Source organism: Passer domesticus, chromosome 3 (genome assembly GCF_036417665.1).
Source record: "Passer domesticus isolate bPasDom1 chromosome 3, bPasDom1.hap1, whole genome shotgun sequence".
NCBI lineage: Eukaryota > Metazoa > Chordata > Aves > Passeriformes > Passeridae > Passer > Passer domesticus.
This window is the reverse complement of record NC_087476.1, coordinates 104,417,905-104,435,416: the sequence shown is the minus strand read 5'-3', so window position 1 is coordinate 104,435,416 and position 17,512 is coordinate 104,417,905. Positions and strand designations below refer to the sequence as shown.

The 17,512-nt window shown below is 54.2% G+C and overlaps 2 protein-coding genes across 13 annotated transcripts in view; one reads left to right on the top strand and one right to left on the bottom strand.

Moving 5' to 3' along the window:
• The first annotated feature begins 4,138 nt into the window (after positions 1-4,138).
• LRRC73 (leucine rich repeat containing 73) lies at positions 4,139-10,643 on the top strand. The gene is made up of 6 exons (XM_064414857.1): positions 4,139-4,755; positions 5,222-5,382; positions 6,431-6,553; positions 7,727-7,827; positions 8,375-8,558; positions 10,216-10,643. The coding sequence occupies exons 1-6, from the start codon at positions 4,484-4,486 to the stop codon at positions 10,284-10,286; spliced, it is 912 nt and encodes a 303-aa protein (XP_064270927.1). The 5' UTR covers positions 4,139-4,483; the 3' UTR covers positions 10,287-10,643.
• Positions 10,644-11,889: 1,246 nt separating this feature from the next.
• Positions 11,890-17,512, bottom strand: part of TJAP1 (tight junction associated protein 1) — a 40,172-nt gene continuing 34,549 nt past the window's right edge. For all 12 annotated transcript variants that reach the window (XM_064414843.1, XM_064414842.1, XM_064414850.1 and 9 more), the window contains one exon: positions 11,890-15,876. In XM_064414843.1, the coding sequence (XP_064270913.1) occupies positions 14,560-15,876 (1,317 nt within the window). In that variant the 3' untranslated portion in view covers positions 11,890-14,559. The remainder of the gene's footprint in view (positions 15,877-17,512) is intronic.

Sequence of the window (17,512 nt, the reverse complement as noted above, 5' to 3'; positions counted from 1 at the left end):
CCTTCTGCTCTGTATGTCAGAAATGTATCTGTCCCCATGCTTTCACTGCACCATTTGTTCCTGCCACCCTTCTGCCCGTGTTGCTCTGTGGGACATGCAGGGCAGCATGTTTGTGCATGGTCTTCAGTGGATATTTCTGTTAGGAGGCCAGTTCAGCCCACCCTTGTGCTGCTGGCCCTCATGTCTCCCAGCCATGGGACTGTCACCTCTGGGCAGGAGTGGCATTCTGTTCCCCAGACACCCATTCTGCTGTGTGCTGCCTGGCTTTTCAAGCTGAGTCTAGGCCTTTGTTTGAAAGGACTCTTGGGACCTTGAGGGTCTCTGGCAAGCTTTTCTCTGGTGTTTCCATTTAACAAAGGGAGAAATAGCAGAGTGTGTAATGGAAATAGAGTGGTCATATTAATCTCCAGTAAGGATGAGTGAGCAGAGCAGCCCAGTCTAGGCTTACCTGCACTTCAGTAACTCACAACTGAGTAGTTCAGCCTTCCTTCACTGCTCAAACTTCTACTGGTCTGCAGGTAGAAGCTGTTAGCTGGTAACTGGCTTTCATCTTTTCTCTCCCTGTGGTTCTGGATGTCTGGGGAAGGGGAGTCACCCCTCAGAGAAGATCATCTTTAAACTCAGGCAGAAAAAACCCAGGATATTGCCCCTCCTTGCTGTCCCCACAAGTGCACAAGGCAGTACGTCAGAACTGCACTCTTTGGTCCCTTGTTTATATTAATGGGAGAGGATGCAGCTGTAGTGGCATTCAGACTAGTGCCAAGGTGCAGTGAAAGACAGGAAGATAGTGCCAGCTACTATAATCAGGTTTTTCATCTGCTTCAGTTGAAAAAAATGTCACTGGACAGGACCTGATTATTTTCAGTCACAGACCTACTTTCTACTATTTGCTTATTCCCACATTCACAATTTGTTCCCCTTTCAATAGCAAAAAGCTTCTCTGCTAACAATCAAATGCATAACAGACAGGTTCCCTCACTCTCTTCTCCCCTCCTGACCCCCTTCCTTGGGAAACATTTTGGCTGAAGAGCAGCACTCAGAGCAAGCTACTTGGGGGAATTGTTAATTATTTTGGCTAGTTGTCTCCATGGGGATTTTTGGACCAATTGAACCACTTTAGAAATAGAAATCCTAGAATTTCTATTACTTCAAAACTTAACAAAATTAAAGTGTTAGTTTGTAATGCTGCTTCTGGTATTTCCCTTTTTATATCTCCATGGGAGCTTTGTTTCTAATTCCAAGTTCTTGCCCTGGCAGCCTAGAATGGATCTATTTCTCTTGGTGCAAACTCTGCAAGTACTGGCAGGGGGGAAGGAAAGGAGAAAAAGACAATTGTCACTGAAGTTCAGCTGAGAAGAAAAAATCATTCTGCACCAAATTTGTACCATTGCTGATTTATGACACAGTTGGAGAACTGCTGTGCTCCCTCCTGCACTGAGCCACTCAGCTAAACCAGAGGGGTGAATCTGTGCCCTGTGTTTTCACTCAAAGCACAGAGGAGAGCAGTGAGCAAACTCCTCATGCTTCTCCTGAGCAACTTGTGTGTTGTGTCAGCAGGGGAGACATGATCAGGGTGACAACCAACCACTCTCTTGGAACCTGTGGGGCTTGCTCTGCTCCAGTTCTTCAGCCCTGATTAATTCTTTGTGCAGCAGCAGCTGGAAGCTGAACTGTTCTTTACTGCCAGAAATTCAGTACTCAGCTGAGAGCTTCAACATTGCCTTTCACTGACAGGGAAGGACATGTTTTTTCAGAGAAATGCATGCATGCTGCAGTTCCAGGCAGCATGCTGAGCACGCAGGCTTAATGAAGTCCTTGTGGGAGGGCATCTCAGTGCTTACTCAAGTCCTCTAGTTAGCAGAACAAGCCTTACAACCCTTTCATGCAATACTATCTCTGTCTTTGTTTCCTGCCACAGCTCTTGCAGCAAATCTCAAATTATTTTCACCCTTCTCCCTTGCAGCAAATCTGAAATAACCCACTCATCATTTCCCCCTTTTGAGTAAAGGCAGCTCTGTGTAAGCCTCTCTTTATTAAATATGGAACAAACACATAAAGCTGTCAGATTAGAAAGAGAAAGCTGTGTATTAAAGCTGAAAATTAACATTAAACCATCTACGACCTCCTCCTATGCAGTATCTGAGTGTCCAACTTTCCTTACAGTCTATCCTCATTACACTGATGGTCACCTTAGTTGTGATTTTGGGTTACAGGGCTCTTTCTTTTCCCATTTGTTTCCTGTGTCTCACTGGAGCTGCTGTTCATCCACTGTTTTTCTCTGTTTATGTGTTAACTCTCAGTGGCATCACTCTTTCTGCTCCCAGTAGGTAAACAGTAAATGACCTTCCTCATACCTGCTGGGTAACTGCACATGACAAGGCAGAAATACCTAGTTCTACACAAAACAGTCAAAGTCCCCTCTGCATAGCCCTGCATTCGGTTTGGTGAGACAAAGCTTTGGACCATTAGCTCCTGTGCCACTTTTTCAATGAATTGAGCATAAAGTAGGTGGGATACTCATTGTGCTCTGGCTCCTGACAACAGGCACTGAAGAGGCACTAGGGCATCTTCATCACAGTTTCAGGACTGCTGCTGCAATGGAAGTGGGACATGACCCAAGGGCTCTCCTCCGAGCACCTCTCTAATAATAGTCTGTTTAAAAAAGCGTGGGTTGAGTAGAGCCTGGAGGTGATTGAGAGGTGAGTCTGAGTGTAGCCTTCTAGTTGACCTGCATGCAGTCAGCTGGGGTTTTCTTGGCTAGCCCCTGCCTGTAACTCTGAAATTCAATCTTTTGTCCCTCACCATCCTGCAACATGTAGGATTGCATTCTCACCCGGGTCTCTTAATGTGACCTTAGAGATGAGCTGCTCCTTTTCTGAAAGCCACAGTACCACAGCTGTACCACATCTGGATGCTTGCAGCTGCTCATACTGCAGCACAGATGAATTGTGAGGCCAGTGGGCTGTTCTTGGTGTATCTTGCAGAACAGTATCAAGGTCATGCATCTCTGTGCAACAGGGAAAGAAAGCGGGGGGCATGTGTAGGTACTCCAGAGAACAGCAATGGATTGCTCAAAGGGTGTGGTGATACCCACATTGAGAGTTTAAGCCAGAGTCTTAAAGGTGCTGCTTCCCTTACCTCATCCAGGACCTGACATGCATCCTCAGCTCAGGTGATCTGCCCCTCCATTTCAGTGGAGGAGAAGTGCTCCATATCCCTCTCCACATCCTATTTTTCTCTCCTGGGCCCTGGCCTGCAAACCAAGCAGAGGAGCTGGTTTTGTCCCAGTGTTACCCACTGGGCTGGAATTCATTTGAGCACTGCTATATGCAGCAGCCAGATTAGTTACGTGCAGAAAGCTGCCTACTTAGGCGGTTTAACCTAATTTCCACATCACTGCCTTCCTTTTTCAGCTCAGTGAAGTTGAAAACGCAGGGGCCCTGCTTCCTATTTCTCTCCAAGTACAGGATTACTCAAAGGAGAGAGAGGGGACAAATCCCTGTGATCCATACCTGTGAATTAGCAGGAGGTGGGGTGTGCCCCATATACCTCAGGTCAGGCTGAGGGCAGAGGCTGTGTGCTCAGGGATAAGGGAGTTTGTGGCCCTTCCCCAGCCCTCCAACTTTCACCTCCAGGCAGCTGCCTCCAAGCACTGGCTTTTGCATGCTCTGGGCCATGAGGAGCAGATCAGACTGACCTCGCCACTAAGTCATGGGTCAGGGATTCAGGTTTAGTGAGTTTAAGTATTAAACGCAACTGAAGCATGGAACGCCACAATTTCTCGGACCAAACACCCAGAGTGCACCATGGCCAATGGCTTGGGCCCCTTTCCCCAGGTGGGAGCGGGGCTGGCATGGAGAGCCTTTCCCAGGTGCTTCTTACACGCTCCCTCCCCTCCTGCACCCCCAGTGTCGGGGGCCCAGCCCGGCCGGCGCTGGCCCCGCCATCTCAGGGCAGCGGGCAGGTGCCAGCGGGCGCTGCCGTCGCCCCTCGCGGGCTCTGAGTGGCGTCGGGACCCGGGATGCCGGGCGGGATGCCGGGGTGGGATGAGGGATGCCGGACCCCCCTCCACGCCTGCTGCGTTGCGCGGGGAGGCGCCGGCCGGGCGGGAGGAGGGCTCGGAGCGGCGGCCGGGGGAAGGCGGGGCGGCCCGGCAGGTGCGGGCGGAGCGGGGCGGGGACCGCGGGGCTGCCCGGCCCCCGCCCGGCGCTGCGGGCGGCGCGACCCCGCGCCCCGGTGCGGATCAGCCCCGCCGATGGCTGCCCCGGGTCACGCCGCCCCGCCGGGCGGAGCGGGCCGGCCCGGCGGCCGCCGGTGAGGCAGCGCGGTGCCGCCCCCGGGGCCGCGGTGGGCCGGGCCGGGACTGCCCGGCAGCGGCGGCGGCGGCGGCGGCGCCCGCCCCGGCCCGCAGCGCGCAGCGCGGCTCTCCCCCGGCGCCCGGGCTGCGCGGCCCGGGATCGGCGGCGCTCCGAGCCGGGGGAAGATGCTGCCGGGGTCTATCCAGATCTCCGGGGAGACGCTGTCGGGAGCGGAGATCCGGGACATCTGCGAGAGCCTGCGGGAGAACTCGGTGCGGCTGCTGTCGCTGCGGGGCTGCCAGCTCTCCGAGCGGGACTTCGGGCACGTCTGCCGCGGGGTGGCCGAGTCCCGCTCCCTCGCGCAGCTCAACCTCAACCTGGGCATCGTCTCCAACATCAACCGCGTCAAGCAGCTGGCCGAGGCCCTGAAGACGAACCGCTCCGTTCAGTCCCTCTTGTGAGTACAGTGCGGCGGGGGCTGCCGAGGGGATCCCGGTCCTCTCCCGGGCGGGGACGGCTCTTTCCGGGGACTATCAGCTCGGGGCCCCTGAATCTGAGTCTTGTCGGAGGGAAAATGCCCTTGATGCTGCGGAGGATAAGCCCCTGCCTGTCACCTGGCTGGGAGGGAGCCACCTCTGCCCCCGCCGGCTGGGCACGGCCCTGCCTCTCAGTCTCGCTCCTCCAGCCCCGATGGTGGGGCTGCCTCTTCAGCGCTGGCATCCCCTGCCCCCCTCGTCCCCGCCGGGAGAGAAGGGCCACCGTAGCGGCCAGCCGACCCTAGTGACAGAGGCTTCCCAAAGCTTTTTGCCCACTTCGGGTTAGTATTTGTCATCCACTTCATTTTGTCTGCTTCTTCCTCCCTGTCAGGTTAGTTAGCCCCCAGGAAGAAGGCTCCGTAGTAATTTTCCCTTTTACCTGCACAGCCTCCATGGGAGTCCCCTGACAGATGCAGGCTTGGCCCTCCTCAACCCTGCTCTCTCCATCCACCCCTCGCTGGTGGCTCTGGATCTAGGAGACTGCATGCTGGGTGATGAAGGCATCAACCTTATCTGTGGGCTCCTGCCGCCTGATGGGGCCAAGTCTGGTAAGCACCAGGGGCTGTGGGTTGCTCAATGACTGGTGGAGCTTTCACACAGATCAGATGTATGCAGCACTAAATCCTCAGCCCTGGAGGAAGCAGGCTCTATGGTTTGCCAGAGCTAAGGATTTATTTCCCCTAACTTAAGAAAAGCAGATAAGCCAAGCAATAGATGAGCGGTTCCCTTGAGCAGGTTTGCCTTTCTGCTATGGATCTGTCCTGCTGGCAGTTTGGAGCTCAGGGACTAACAGGTTGTTTCTGGTTCATGTCAGCACCGTTTGAAACTGGAGGAGAGGACAGCTTGGATTTGGAATTTATTATTTTGCATTTGTGTGTTGATAATCACGTAGATAAATATATTGTGCGCCCTTACCTCAGCACTTAGCTTTATTATCAGTATCTGGGAGTTGTCCCTGCTTGTGGTTGTACTCCATGAGTGTGTAGTTGCATGGTCACAGCCTTCGTGCCCAGTCTTTGCAGGGAATGATCTTTGGTGGTATGAGGCCAGTGACCCACTCAAGCTGAGAGCTGGCATGTGCTGAGGTAATACCACTCCTTTCTTCTGACTCTCAAAGTGCTTTCCACCTTTTCCCAGCACCTCCTCCTCTGTGTGTGCACAATGCCACAGATGCTGTTATCTCTGCTGGCCACCCCTCTCAGGTGCAGGCTTCAGAGCCTACTGTCCCTGTTATCCTCTCTCCAGCCTGTCACCTCATGCCACCTTCTTTGCCCAGTCAGTTGTCTCTCACATCCCTTAGTTTCCATTATGTTTTCTATTGTGTTTGCTATGGTAAAGGGTAAGCAGGACACAGGTTGGAAAGGCAGATAAATGGGGCAGTTGCAGCACAGTTAAATGAAGGGCCACAGCTGAAAGCAGTGAAATATTTCACTGATCACTGAAATCTGTCATGACAGTTGTCAGAGCAAACCAAGCCCTTAAGCCCTACAGAGTACAGGGTACACAACCCAAAGCTGTTCTGGTGAGCTGAACAAGTTCTCCTGTGACTGCTTTGGGGACCCTAAGGCTCTGGTTTGGCTTCTCTCTCTCCTGCAGGCCTCAAAGAGCTAACACTGAGCGCCAACCCAGGCATCACAAGTAAAGGCTGGGGACGCCTAGCCATTGCAGTGGCTCACAGCTCCCAGCTCCGCGTGCTGAACCTGGACTACAACCCCCTAGGTAAGCTGGGGGCCGGCAGGAGGAGCACTCTTGCCTCTCAGCGTTTGTGTCATCTGCACCAGTGGGGGGCAGGGACCAAGCTCTGGAAAGGCGGTAGAGCATCAAGAGTAGGATGGGGCAGTTCCTTGCATAGGTGCCCTCTGTTCCCCAGCAGCAAGTTCACCCTGCCAGGCACCTTCAGCTCTAGGAGAAGCCACAGTCACTGCTCTGCTTGTGTGAGGTCGCCACATGCCCTGTGGGGAGGTGCAGAAAGGAGGCTGTGCCTTGCCCACTCCACTGCCTTTGTCGTCACGTTTGACCCTCCATGTCTCCCTTTTTCCTGAAGCCCTGGGCACTGAAGCTGGCTTGGCAGATGCCGTATGTCCCCGCGCTCCCCCCTTCATCTTCCTGGAGGAGCAGGGAGGAGGAGGAGGAGAGCCTGGCACTCGTTGCCATAGAAACAAACTCTCTCCTGCTCTGCTGCAAGGTGGTGAGGAGGAGATTGGGCCATGCCTGAGCATCAGGATGACACTCCCCTCCTCAACCTGTCTGCCAGCAGAGCCTCCCCCAGGCCCTCTTCTCTGACCAGGTACCTCCTCTTGGACAGGAAAAGCCCCAGGTGTTACTTGACAGCAGGCTGGGTTTTGTTCCAAGAGAAGGTGTCCCAGTTGTATGGCATCTTGACACTTGACAGAGAATGTCAGAACACATTCTAGAGTCTTGTCTCTTCACCAACATCAATCTTCAGTGCTCCTCATCCTGCTCCATCCTCCATCCCCTTTCCAGGGAGGCAGCCTGCCAGCTGGTGCAGAGTCCTCTGTTTGACTTCAGCCTTTCAGCTCCTATTCTGTGTCTGGGATGCCCTACAGGGACTGTTAAAGGCCCTTGCCTCCTTGACTAGGAAGGAGATTTGGGAAGATATGGTTCTTTGGGGAATAAAACCAGTCTCACAGTGTTCCTTTGTGTTCCCCTGATAATCAGTGACTGCTCCCATAACCACAAAATGGTGCACCTTTCCTTGTCTCTCTTCTCAGTTAACAGCTTTTTTTCCACTATGAGGTAACAGATTTGGAAGGTTGTCTGATGGCAGAAATACTCAGAGGATGTTCCCAAGGCAGCCTCAGGCGCATGAGGGCATGTGGCATTAGGTGAGGGAAGGCAGGCACTGCTGACCCCGGTTTGCTCCTCCCACAGGTGACCAGGTAGCCGGGATGCTCGCTGTGGCTGTGGCCTCCAGTCGAACCCTCGAAGTGCTGGACCTGGAGGGAACAGGACTTACCAACCAGTCAGCTCAGGTGAGTAATTCACAATTGCTCTACAGCATCACAGACACCTCAGGGGCACAGTCTGGGGTGTCTGCAGTGGCTCCAGGACCCACACCTGCCTCCAACCACACGTGGGAGTCCACATGCACCCCCTTCCCTCCATGCACCAGGGGGATTCTTGCTTTCCCCTGGCTGTTTTCTTGGAAGAAATGAAGTTGGACTTTTGGCTGAGAATCAGATCTAAATCTCTATAGACAAACACAGGCCAAGGCTGAGTTGCACAGACTCTCCTCTCAGATCTCCAGCTTCTAGTGGTAATAGGGAATGGACCTGGATATGTGACAGCAACAGTGTAGAGTAGTCCCTTCTTCTTTAGATAGAGCCAGAAAATCCAAGCTTGGCTCTTACCACAGGAAGATGGGAAGTCCTCAGTCTCTCATAAAGCCTGATGAAGGGGGGCCAAGGGAAGGTAGAAGTAAGGAGAGGAGGACTGGAGTTCAGGGAGACAAAGCACTGATACTGTTTCTGCTCAGCCCTTGTGAAGTTTGTCAGCCTGTTTATCTTGCTCTCCCCCTAGACCTTGCTGGACATGGTAGAGAATTACCCCACAGCTCTACGGACACTCATCCTGGCAGAGAACAACATTAGTCCTGAGCTGCAGCAGCAGATCTCTGATCTTCTCTCAGAGGGCGAGGAAGAGGAGGAGACAGAAGTCCACGAAGTCACAGCCAGGGAGAAGAATCCCTGGATCTGCCAGAACAGTAAGAGCTCTGGGAGTTGGGCTGGGGGGCAGGAGCTGAGGGGCTCCTGGGGTGTCTCAGGTGTTTCCAGTGCCACTGGCCTCTTGCAATGGAGTTGGTGAATGCGCCTGTCCCTTTTCCTCTTGTACTGGAATGCATACACCTCCATGGAATACATACACCTCCATGGAATACATACACCTCCATGGAATACATACAACCCCCATGGAATACATACACCTCCATGGAATACATACACCTCCAGGCATGACCTTCATGCTAAACAGCGTTGGGCTGTGCCTCTCTTGGAAAGCAGCCTCCAAGGACAATGCGGCTGCTGCAAAGAGTGGAAACAGTACCTCTGAGGCTTTTTCCTGATGCTGCAGAACGAAATCTGAAAGTCTTAAAACTCAAGGGCAGGAATATTAAAGATCTTGGGAGCCTTTGCCAGATATCCTAGCCAAAACTTGTGTCATTCCTCACTGTTTCCAGAACCTCTTTGCAATCCGCACAGCATCAGCTGTTCCTATCTCTACGTCCGAAACTCGTGAAGGGTTAGCCAGATGCCACTGTCTGTCTGTTGCTTGTAATGGCAAAAAGGTGTATAACAGAGATAGCAGTAGCCTGTTCTGTGTGGTTTGCATATATGATATTGTATTTTGTCATGCCTACCTTGTGATCCAGCTGGTTTGAGTGTTTGCTTTTTTTTACCTTCATTTGTCCTTCACCCTTCACAATTCTCATATCAGACTACCAGAAGACAAGCACAACCAATCCTTGAGCCTCAAAACATCTGGATCCTCAACTATTAAACCCATAAAAATAATTTAGTGACAGTTTGGCTAAGTTTTGGATCTAGCTTCCAGAAATTTATTCCTGAAATAGAGATTCCCCTGCAGTAGTTTTGAATGTGCAGCACTGCCACTAGAGATCTCCTCCCTCCCACCCAGGAAAAAACATGTTTTTTTCCATTTCAAAAGGCTTCTGGATGGGAAACTGGTACCCTGCTAAGTTTCTTACTTGCTATGCAGGCCCATTCTCCTTGCAGTTGATTCACTTGCTGTGGGGAGAGTCACAGTGTTCCTGGCTGTGGCTCTGAGCCATGGCAGACCCAGCAAGCTGCCTCACCTCCCCGAGGCAGGCAGGGGAGGGCTGCACAAACCCTCCATTCATGCAGTGCAGAAAGTCAGTATTTCCAGGCCTCTGCTGCTGTAACATGGCTGACTGCCCACAGCGTTCCCTGCTCTTGGGAAGGCAACACCACCACCCTGTGTGGTGTTGGCTGGCTTGCAGCCTGAAGCCTGCCCCACCTGGACACTGGCTCTCTACTGAAAAACACTCGATGAGTGCAGATTTAAAGGACTGTGCAGGGCTGGGTAAGGGCACGGCTGGGCCAGTGCAGCCAGGATCACCTGCATGTCGGGGGTACTCAGGCCTGACGTTCCTCTGGCCTTTTGCTGCTGTCTCTGCTTTCTCCCCTTCCCCAAAAATCCATTCTGTTCTGCTGCTCTGCAGCCAGAGCAGGCCTAGTTCCTACTTAATCTCACACTTCTCTCAGAAGCTTTCTTCCCATCCTGCTGTGTTTCAATTCCCCATCCTCACCTCTGGATCTGGAGCACATCCCCTGTGCTCTCCGGCAGCCGGAAGGGCTCATGGCTCTCTCCTTCTCTCCACACAGATTCCAGCTCCCAGATGGTGCTGATGACATCGGGCCTCGGTGACAGTCTCTTGGCAGAAACAGAAATGTAGCTGGGCTACCCTGCCTGCTTCTGCCGAGCAGAGCCCCGTGCCCCCGCCGGACCAGACCCAGCCTCCGCCGGGCTCCCCAGCCCTCCTCTCGCACATCTCACCTCCCGCCGCTGCCTCGCTCGGCTCCGAGCGAATCTCTCACACGTCTCCGTGCCGCCACACGCCTCGTCCCTCGGCCGCTTGTGATTGTCCCCGTCGCCGCATGTGTAGCTCACGCCGCCCTGCCACCCCCCCGCCCGGCTGCGCCCGCAGGGCACAGGCTGTATTTATTCAGATGTGTATAAGAGATGTCCTTTCTATCGCTTGTACTGCTGTCGCGGTGAGACTTTTATAAAGGTCACAGATGTGGTGGCACCACTCGGCAGCGTCCGCCTCCGCCACTGTGCGACCCCGGGAGGGCGGGCGCCAGCAGGCACGGGCAGAGAGCGGCAAATATGGGCAGAGAGCGGCAGATACGGGCAGGGGCTGGGAGGTGCCGAGAGGCACCGGCAGGGCCGGGAGGTGCCGGCAGGGCCGGGCAGGGGCCAGGCGCTGTGGGCCAGGCCAGGCCCGGCACGGCCAGGAGCCGCGGGCCCGGAGCGCCGGCAGGGGGCGGCAGCCGCTCGCCTGCCGCCTCACGGGCCCTCCCGCGCCTCGGCCCCGGCCCTGGGGACAGACCGGGGACAGACCAATATTCTCTCCCCCCGGCCCTCCCTCGGGCCAGGAGGAAGCGGGCTGGGCTAATCTAGCTCTGCAGGGAGCCTGACACCAGCCGTGCACACCCCGGTGAAGGCTTCAGCCCGCACCAGCACCGCGGGTTGCGCTGCCTAGCTTTGCCAAGCATCCCTTGCTGACAAGGAAGATCGTGTTTCGAGGCTCAGATTAGGCTAGAAGATTAAATTGTGGTAGCAGCTGCTACTCAAGGGAACAAGGAATAAAATCATTAATTAGGGGGACAAAGAAACAAGACACTCTTTCTAGTGTTAGGCTTGCATGGAGCCAGCTCAGAAAGGCATAGGCAGCCTAACTTGGGAGAGGGAGGAAAATTCATCACAACTCTCTGGCCTCTGCAGCACCCTTCAACGTGAAAAGGAAACACTTCCAACTGTCTGTATCAGCATCCTGCAGGAACTCTCTGCCTCATGTTTGGAGGGCTTCCAGACTGGGGTATGTCCCAATCCTCCCTCCTCACACACTGATTCTAGAATTATAAACCTCTTAGGAACCCCAGCAAGGGGGTATGGTGCGTGGCCCCATGTCACTCGGTTTCTGAAGTGACACTCAGATGACTCCAAAAGCTGGGACTCTGAGAAAACCAACAGCTATTAAAAGGATTAGGTACACCTTATCCTACACTAGATGAGAATGTGGAGGTTAGCCAAGGCAGATCAGCTAGCACAGCCAGCAAAATATGTGAAATAGGGTAAGCAGAATCTTAAGAGTAACACTGAGGGGTACTAACAGCACCCGCTTACAGGTCACAGGATCGTGCTCCCTGGACAAGACAATGGGTGGCACACACAGTTCAACAAACTTGGGACACTACCATGAGTAGCTACACATGCTCAGGATCATTCCAGTCCAGGTCTTACTCAGTATCAAGTACAATATAGCCACTGCCATCTACTTTTAAAATAGTTTATTTCTGGTCTTAAAATATACATCAGTTTGAAAATCTCAGAAAAAACACATTAGTTACAGATTAACAGTCTGGAGTTGGGACACTGGAACTCAGATGGGCTCAAGGCCCCAGAGCCAATACTGCTGGAGGTGGGCAGGAGTGCAGAGGACACAATGCCCACAGGGCAAGAGAGGGCTCTGCTGCTGCTTGAGGCCACCAGTCCCCCTCAACCTCGGCCAGCATCCTAATGCTGCAAAGCACAAGTGTCTGGTGAGGTGGTGGACATACCTTTGCCACCCCTCCACTTCACTGTTTTGCTTTTCAGTCTGCCTTTACCAAAAGCAGAGCAAAGCCAGCTCTGTTCAGCATCATCAGCACCAGCTGCCTCAGCAAAAGTTTTGTCCACTGACCAGCATGCCAGGATTCAGGGGAGATGGGGCTGAGCCCTGGGGCACAATGCCTCCCCCACTGCAAGCCACCAGCAGCCTCAGAGCAGCTCACTCAGTGAGCAGCCAAGCCCAGGTGACATCTGTGAGGCAGGATCTGGCAGCTGCTGCAGATGCAAACCCTCAGCAGTGCTGCAGAAGAACAAAAGAAATGCAGCAGTGGAGTGGCGGATGGCAACAAGCACAAGGACATCCCCCCACCCCTCCTCATCTGGGACAGGGGAGATAAACACTCTGCAGGCTCAGAGGAGGCTCCCACTCTCAGCCTGTCTGCACAGTGAAACACTGCAGTGAAATACTGAGTCCCACCTCCCCACCAGAGGGTGGCACCCAACTCTACAACTGTTCCAGGTGGGAAACAAGGTGAGTGTGTAGGCAGCAGCTCTGCCCAGGGTACATAACACAACCTACACAACTTGCCAGAGAGGCCTGCAGCTCCCCTTCACTGGCCCTGGAGCCTCCAGGCTCAAGCTGAAGCCCTGGCTGGCCCCAGCTACAAGCTGCAAGCCCTTTACAGAGACAGGGGTTTGGGGAGGGGAGCAGGCCCCCCAGACAGCTCTTGGCTGCAAATCTTGATGTAAGCATATGAACAGATGCTCCCTCCTGGAGAGAAGGATGCTCTCCTCCAGCCCAATGAAGGGCCCGCTTGGTGTAGGGTGGGAGGACAACACAAACCCAACTCAAAAACCAGACAGCAGGCTGAGGGCAGGGTTTGAAGGGGTATGGTGAAGGGAACTGGGCTGTTCTCTGCCCTGTACTCCCATGGAAGCCAAGAAACACCAGACAAACAAGGGCACAGGACAAAATTAAAACAGGAGGCCTGGGCTTTGTAAGCGCCCCAAAAAATACCTACAGCTACAGACCTCTACCCTTCCCTCCCCCCCCAATAAGACACTGAGCACACAAGACTGCGAAGAAAAGTCACACAATATCACACTACACTAGGGAAAACACACATAGAGCCCTACCCAGGAAGGGAGGCCCCAGAGAGGCACCAGAGCCTGGAGCCCCCCAGAGAAGGGGGCGTGCAAGGAGACCCTGGTGAAGGGCTGCTGCCGAGCCATGAGGTAGTGCATCTGCAGGGAGCAGCTCCTCAGCATGCTGCCCTCACATCCCTGCTGGCCCTGCACCAAGCCCTTCCCAGAAAAGCCCGGTAGCATCCTTCACGCCTTGCTTGCCTGGGGCAAAACCTTGTTCTTAAATCTGGAGGGGTTTCTGCAGGCTGGAGGCCAGGATCAGAGGGAAGTGCAGCTCTGATAGCTGAGACTCCTCAACACACCCTCAGTGCAGGCATCAGACTGGCTGCCAACGGCTGTGTCTGTTTATGCAGGGTGGGGGAAAGAGAAAACAATACACCCCAAAACCAAAGGCTTGGAAAGAAGAAAGAAGCCCACCCAAGAGCAAAGCATCAGCACCGTTCAAACAAAACAACAGCACAGAGAACAGGGGAAGAGGTGTGAGGGAGGAGACACACAAATACAAACCCCAGAGCCCAGCAGGCACTGCCTTCCCAAACCACCTCAGCAAGCAGCACCCATGCCCCACACCACAGCACCAGCCCCTGTGCATTGCTTCAGTGGGGACCAGGTGCCGAGCCCAGCCCTGGAGACACATGACAGAGACCCGCAGAGGCAGATTCTGAAGACCCGTCCAGTGGGTGGCTGGGGAAAACAAAATCCAGGAGCAAAATGAGACACCAGCAATCCCAGCTCATCCCCACGGCACACAGCCATCTGCTGGGAGAGTCCTTGTGCCCCACTCACAGCCGCTGGGGCTCCCAGGGAATCAGACACCACCACACAGGCACTCTGCCCTGTTGGCACAAGTTAAAAGAGAGCAGAGCATCTGCGGGGAAACAACAGGAGAGCACCCAGGGCCTCAGGTACCTGAGTGGGAAGGGGGATGAGAGCAAAAAGAGGCACAGGCACCAGGACAAGGGGTACCAAGAACTAGCTCTGGTACAGGCACCACTGTGAGGCTGTGAAGAGAGCTGCAAGTGTGTTGGGGCAGTGGGTGTGCTTCTGCACACTGTGTGTGCTTGTACTGAGGGTCTGAGGTGCCAGGGAAGGGAGATCCCAGCTCTTCCAGGTAGCAAAAGAAGAGAATAAATACAAAACCTCAGAGCAGATTTTCCCTGGGAGGAGGGTACTAAGGGAGGCTTCTCCCTCAGGCAGACTGATGGGGGCATCCCACAGCTCTGCTAAGCATGGCTGCTTCTTGCTGTGCCTCAGCTGAGAAGGTTGCCCTGCTCCTGGGCTTGTGTCAGACTGTCTTTGCGATGTAAGTGGTGCACCCCCATCCTCTTGGGGCTGCGGTGCGGCCGACTGAAAGGAGGCTTGACCCTGCCTTCTCCACTTTCCTCTTGGACACCTCCTTGGCTGCTCTCCTTGTTTCCCTGGAGCAGCATTTCTCTCTCTTCACCTGGGCTCTCAGGCAAGCCAAGGTCTACATAGTCCTTGTGCTTCTCTGGTGAGGGGCTTTCAGGCTCAGCAGTGCCTCCCCCGCTTTCAAGCAACAGCTTCTGGGCTTCATCCTGGGAGAAATCTGTACCATAGTCTGAGGAGAAATGGCTCCTGCGGGCTCTGGACTCGGTGCTGTCTGTGTCCACGCTTGAGTCCCGGCTCACGGTCCAGCTGCAGCTCTGTGCAGACTCCTCACCATCCGAGTAAGCTGAGGATGCCCTACCCAACTCCTGCATGGAGCGGCTGAACCTCTTCTGGAGCTCGGGGGCTGTATCCCGGCTGAAAGCCGTGCGGTTCATCAGCACTCGCTCCGAGGTGGGGGGTGCCTTATCCACAAACATACGCTGCCAGTTAGCCAGCAGGTCCTCCTCAGAGCTGGCAGAGCTGGCAAAGGCGCTCGGGATTTGGGGAGGGCTGCTGAACGGGCTGCTCTGGGAAGAGCCGTGAGCCCTGGCTGCTTTGGGGGACTGCTGACAGGAGCAGCTGGAGGCTGAACGGTGCCCTTCTGAAGCAGGGCTGCTGGGGAGAGTCCGGTGCCTGTCGCAGCTCTCATCTTCGCTCTGCACCAGGCTGAGGGAGATGGCCTGGCGCGTAGCATACGTACAGTTGGGCAGGGGGCTGTTCTTTGGGATCCTTACCTTGTCCTCAGAGAACTCAATCACTTTGCGCCCCGGGTACATAGGATGGGGAGGTGAGGGAGTAGGGTATGGGCTTAGCTTCTCAAAGGCAGGCACCTCCTCAGGCACACTTTCCACACTACTCTGCGGCTTGCAGCCACCATTCTGCTGCTTCCCCGCATCTCCTCCCTCCTTCCCCATCTGCCCTGCACTGTTGCAGGCATCAGGAAGGGCTCCGCTCATGTCCACATGCACAAAGACATCCTCAGCCATGGGACAGCTGCCACTGCTAGACTTGGCTGAATTCAGAACCAGAGATTCTGGTTTCTCCAAGACTCTGGCGATGACTGAGGTGGGCACAACATCAGACGGAGCCAAGGTGTGGGCTGCCTCTTGGCCAGGGCCTGCAGACTCCTGCGCGCTGTGCAAATGCTTATTCACCATGTCCTGCAGCTCATAGGGAAGCTAGGGAGAAGGAAAAGGACATTAGAAGGGGGCTACCATGCAAGAAATTTAGTTTCATATACTCTGCATTTTCCAACCAACCTACATGTGTATTTTGTAGTCATTATCTTGACCCCAACATTCACCTACCTTGCCTTCAGAAGGGTTATCTTCTTTCAAAGCAAATCTGCCCCATGAGTGACTGACCAGGCTCTCTAGCTGTCACAGCAGTCATGCTTCTAGGCCATGGTTCACAGGCCCCATGTGGCAAAGCAAACAGGTAAAGACAGCACATGGGCTCAGTCTCACATGCCTGTAGCACAGAGACAAGGCCCAGCCAGCACATGCCAGGAAGGGGTCTATTGATCTGTGGAAAATCAGCTGGTGGTTGCACTGAAGTGACTCTAGATCCCCCACTGCTGAGATCCACAGTGCTGCCTGAATGCATAATTGCAGCCATGCTGCCTTGGCAGCCTGCCTGCAGACCAGGATCGATGCCTTCCCTACCAACTCCAACATGTCACCCCGCTTCTCACTTTCTCCATTTCACAGAGACAAACATACGGGCTAATTTCCAAAGTTGTTGGACTTGGGTCTCACCAGGGGGTAAGCACTACCTCTCATCCTGAAAATGGGCACTACTGTTCTCCCCACCACCCTGCCAAGCTGCCCTCACCTGGATCACCACAGGCAAGTGAAGCATGGAGAGCAGAGGTCCCCAAGCCACTCAGTGGCACAGCGAGGTCTGTCCCATCACAGCCAGAAGGAAACCACACCCACATCTGGGCATGCAGGGCATACTGCATAACAACAGCTGGCTGTGAGGCAGGCTGTGTGCACAGCTGCTCAGCACCAAACCCCCTCCAGTGGCAGCCATGTGGAACACAGTGCTTTGGGGGACAGAATTCAAAGCTCCAGAGAGGGGCGACAGCTGGGAGAGAGGTCAAGGTTACCCCAGCAGTAACTGATACACTGACCTCAAGAGTGCTAATTTGAGACACAATGGGGGAGGGTGACATAGTGGTCACCTGCTAAGTTAAAAAAGACAAGCATGTAGTTTTGCTGGGAGGAACACAAGAAGGGACAGAGACTAGAGGTATGGCAAAGAGAGAGCTGGGCTAAGGGCCTGGATGATACTTTCAACCAAAGAATTGATGCTACTAATGTGAAAGGAGATGAGAGCAGGATGAGCTGAGCTGACTGCACCCTCATCCCTCCCCACAAGGGACAGCGAGTTGGCACCAGCTTCTCCTGCTCAGAAGGCCTAGAAAAGAAAACCCTGAATGCTGCCTCACACATTTCTCCTCAGAGTAGGAAGTAACATCAGGTCAGACTACTGCTGTTTCTTATGAGGCAGTATGGCCCTTCCATGTGGCCAGGAGAGGAAGGAAAAAGGATGGAGCAGAGTAAGAGAGAGATCTGCTCTCCTGCCAGCTACCAGCATGCACCCAGCAGACTATCAAGTTCAAGGTTATTGTGCTTTTTATAACAGCTCCTGACTGAACTGTGAAATGGAGCTGTCATGAAAGAGGAGCTGGCAGAAGCTCTGTGCTGCCTTCTCAGTGGGAGTGGGAACAGAAACCTCCCCCACCTCTGAGACTGAAGGATGAGAGGCCAGCAGCCCTGTGGAGAAAGCAAAATGCAGTCAAAGCCCATG

Excerpts from the sequence above, each read along its gene's own strand:
- LRRC73 (XM_064414857.1), top strand. The coding sequence starts at position 4,484 with ATGCTGCCGGGGTCTATCCAGATCTCCGGGGAGACGCTGTCGGGAGCG. Across the intron at positions 4,756-5,221 it reads CGCTCCGTTCAGTCCCTCTT|CCTCCATGGGAGTCCCCTGA; the intron begins GTGAGTACAGTG and ends TTACCTGCACAG. Across the intron at positions 6,554-7,726 it reads CCTGGACTACAACCCCCTAG|GTGACCAGGTAGCCGGGATG; the intron begins GTAAGCTGGGGG and ends CTCCTCCCACAG.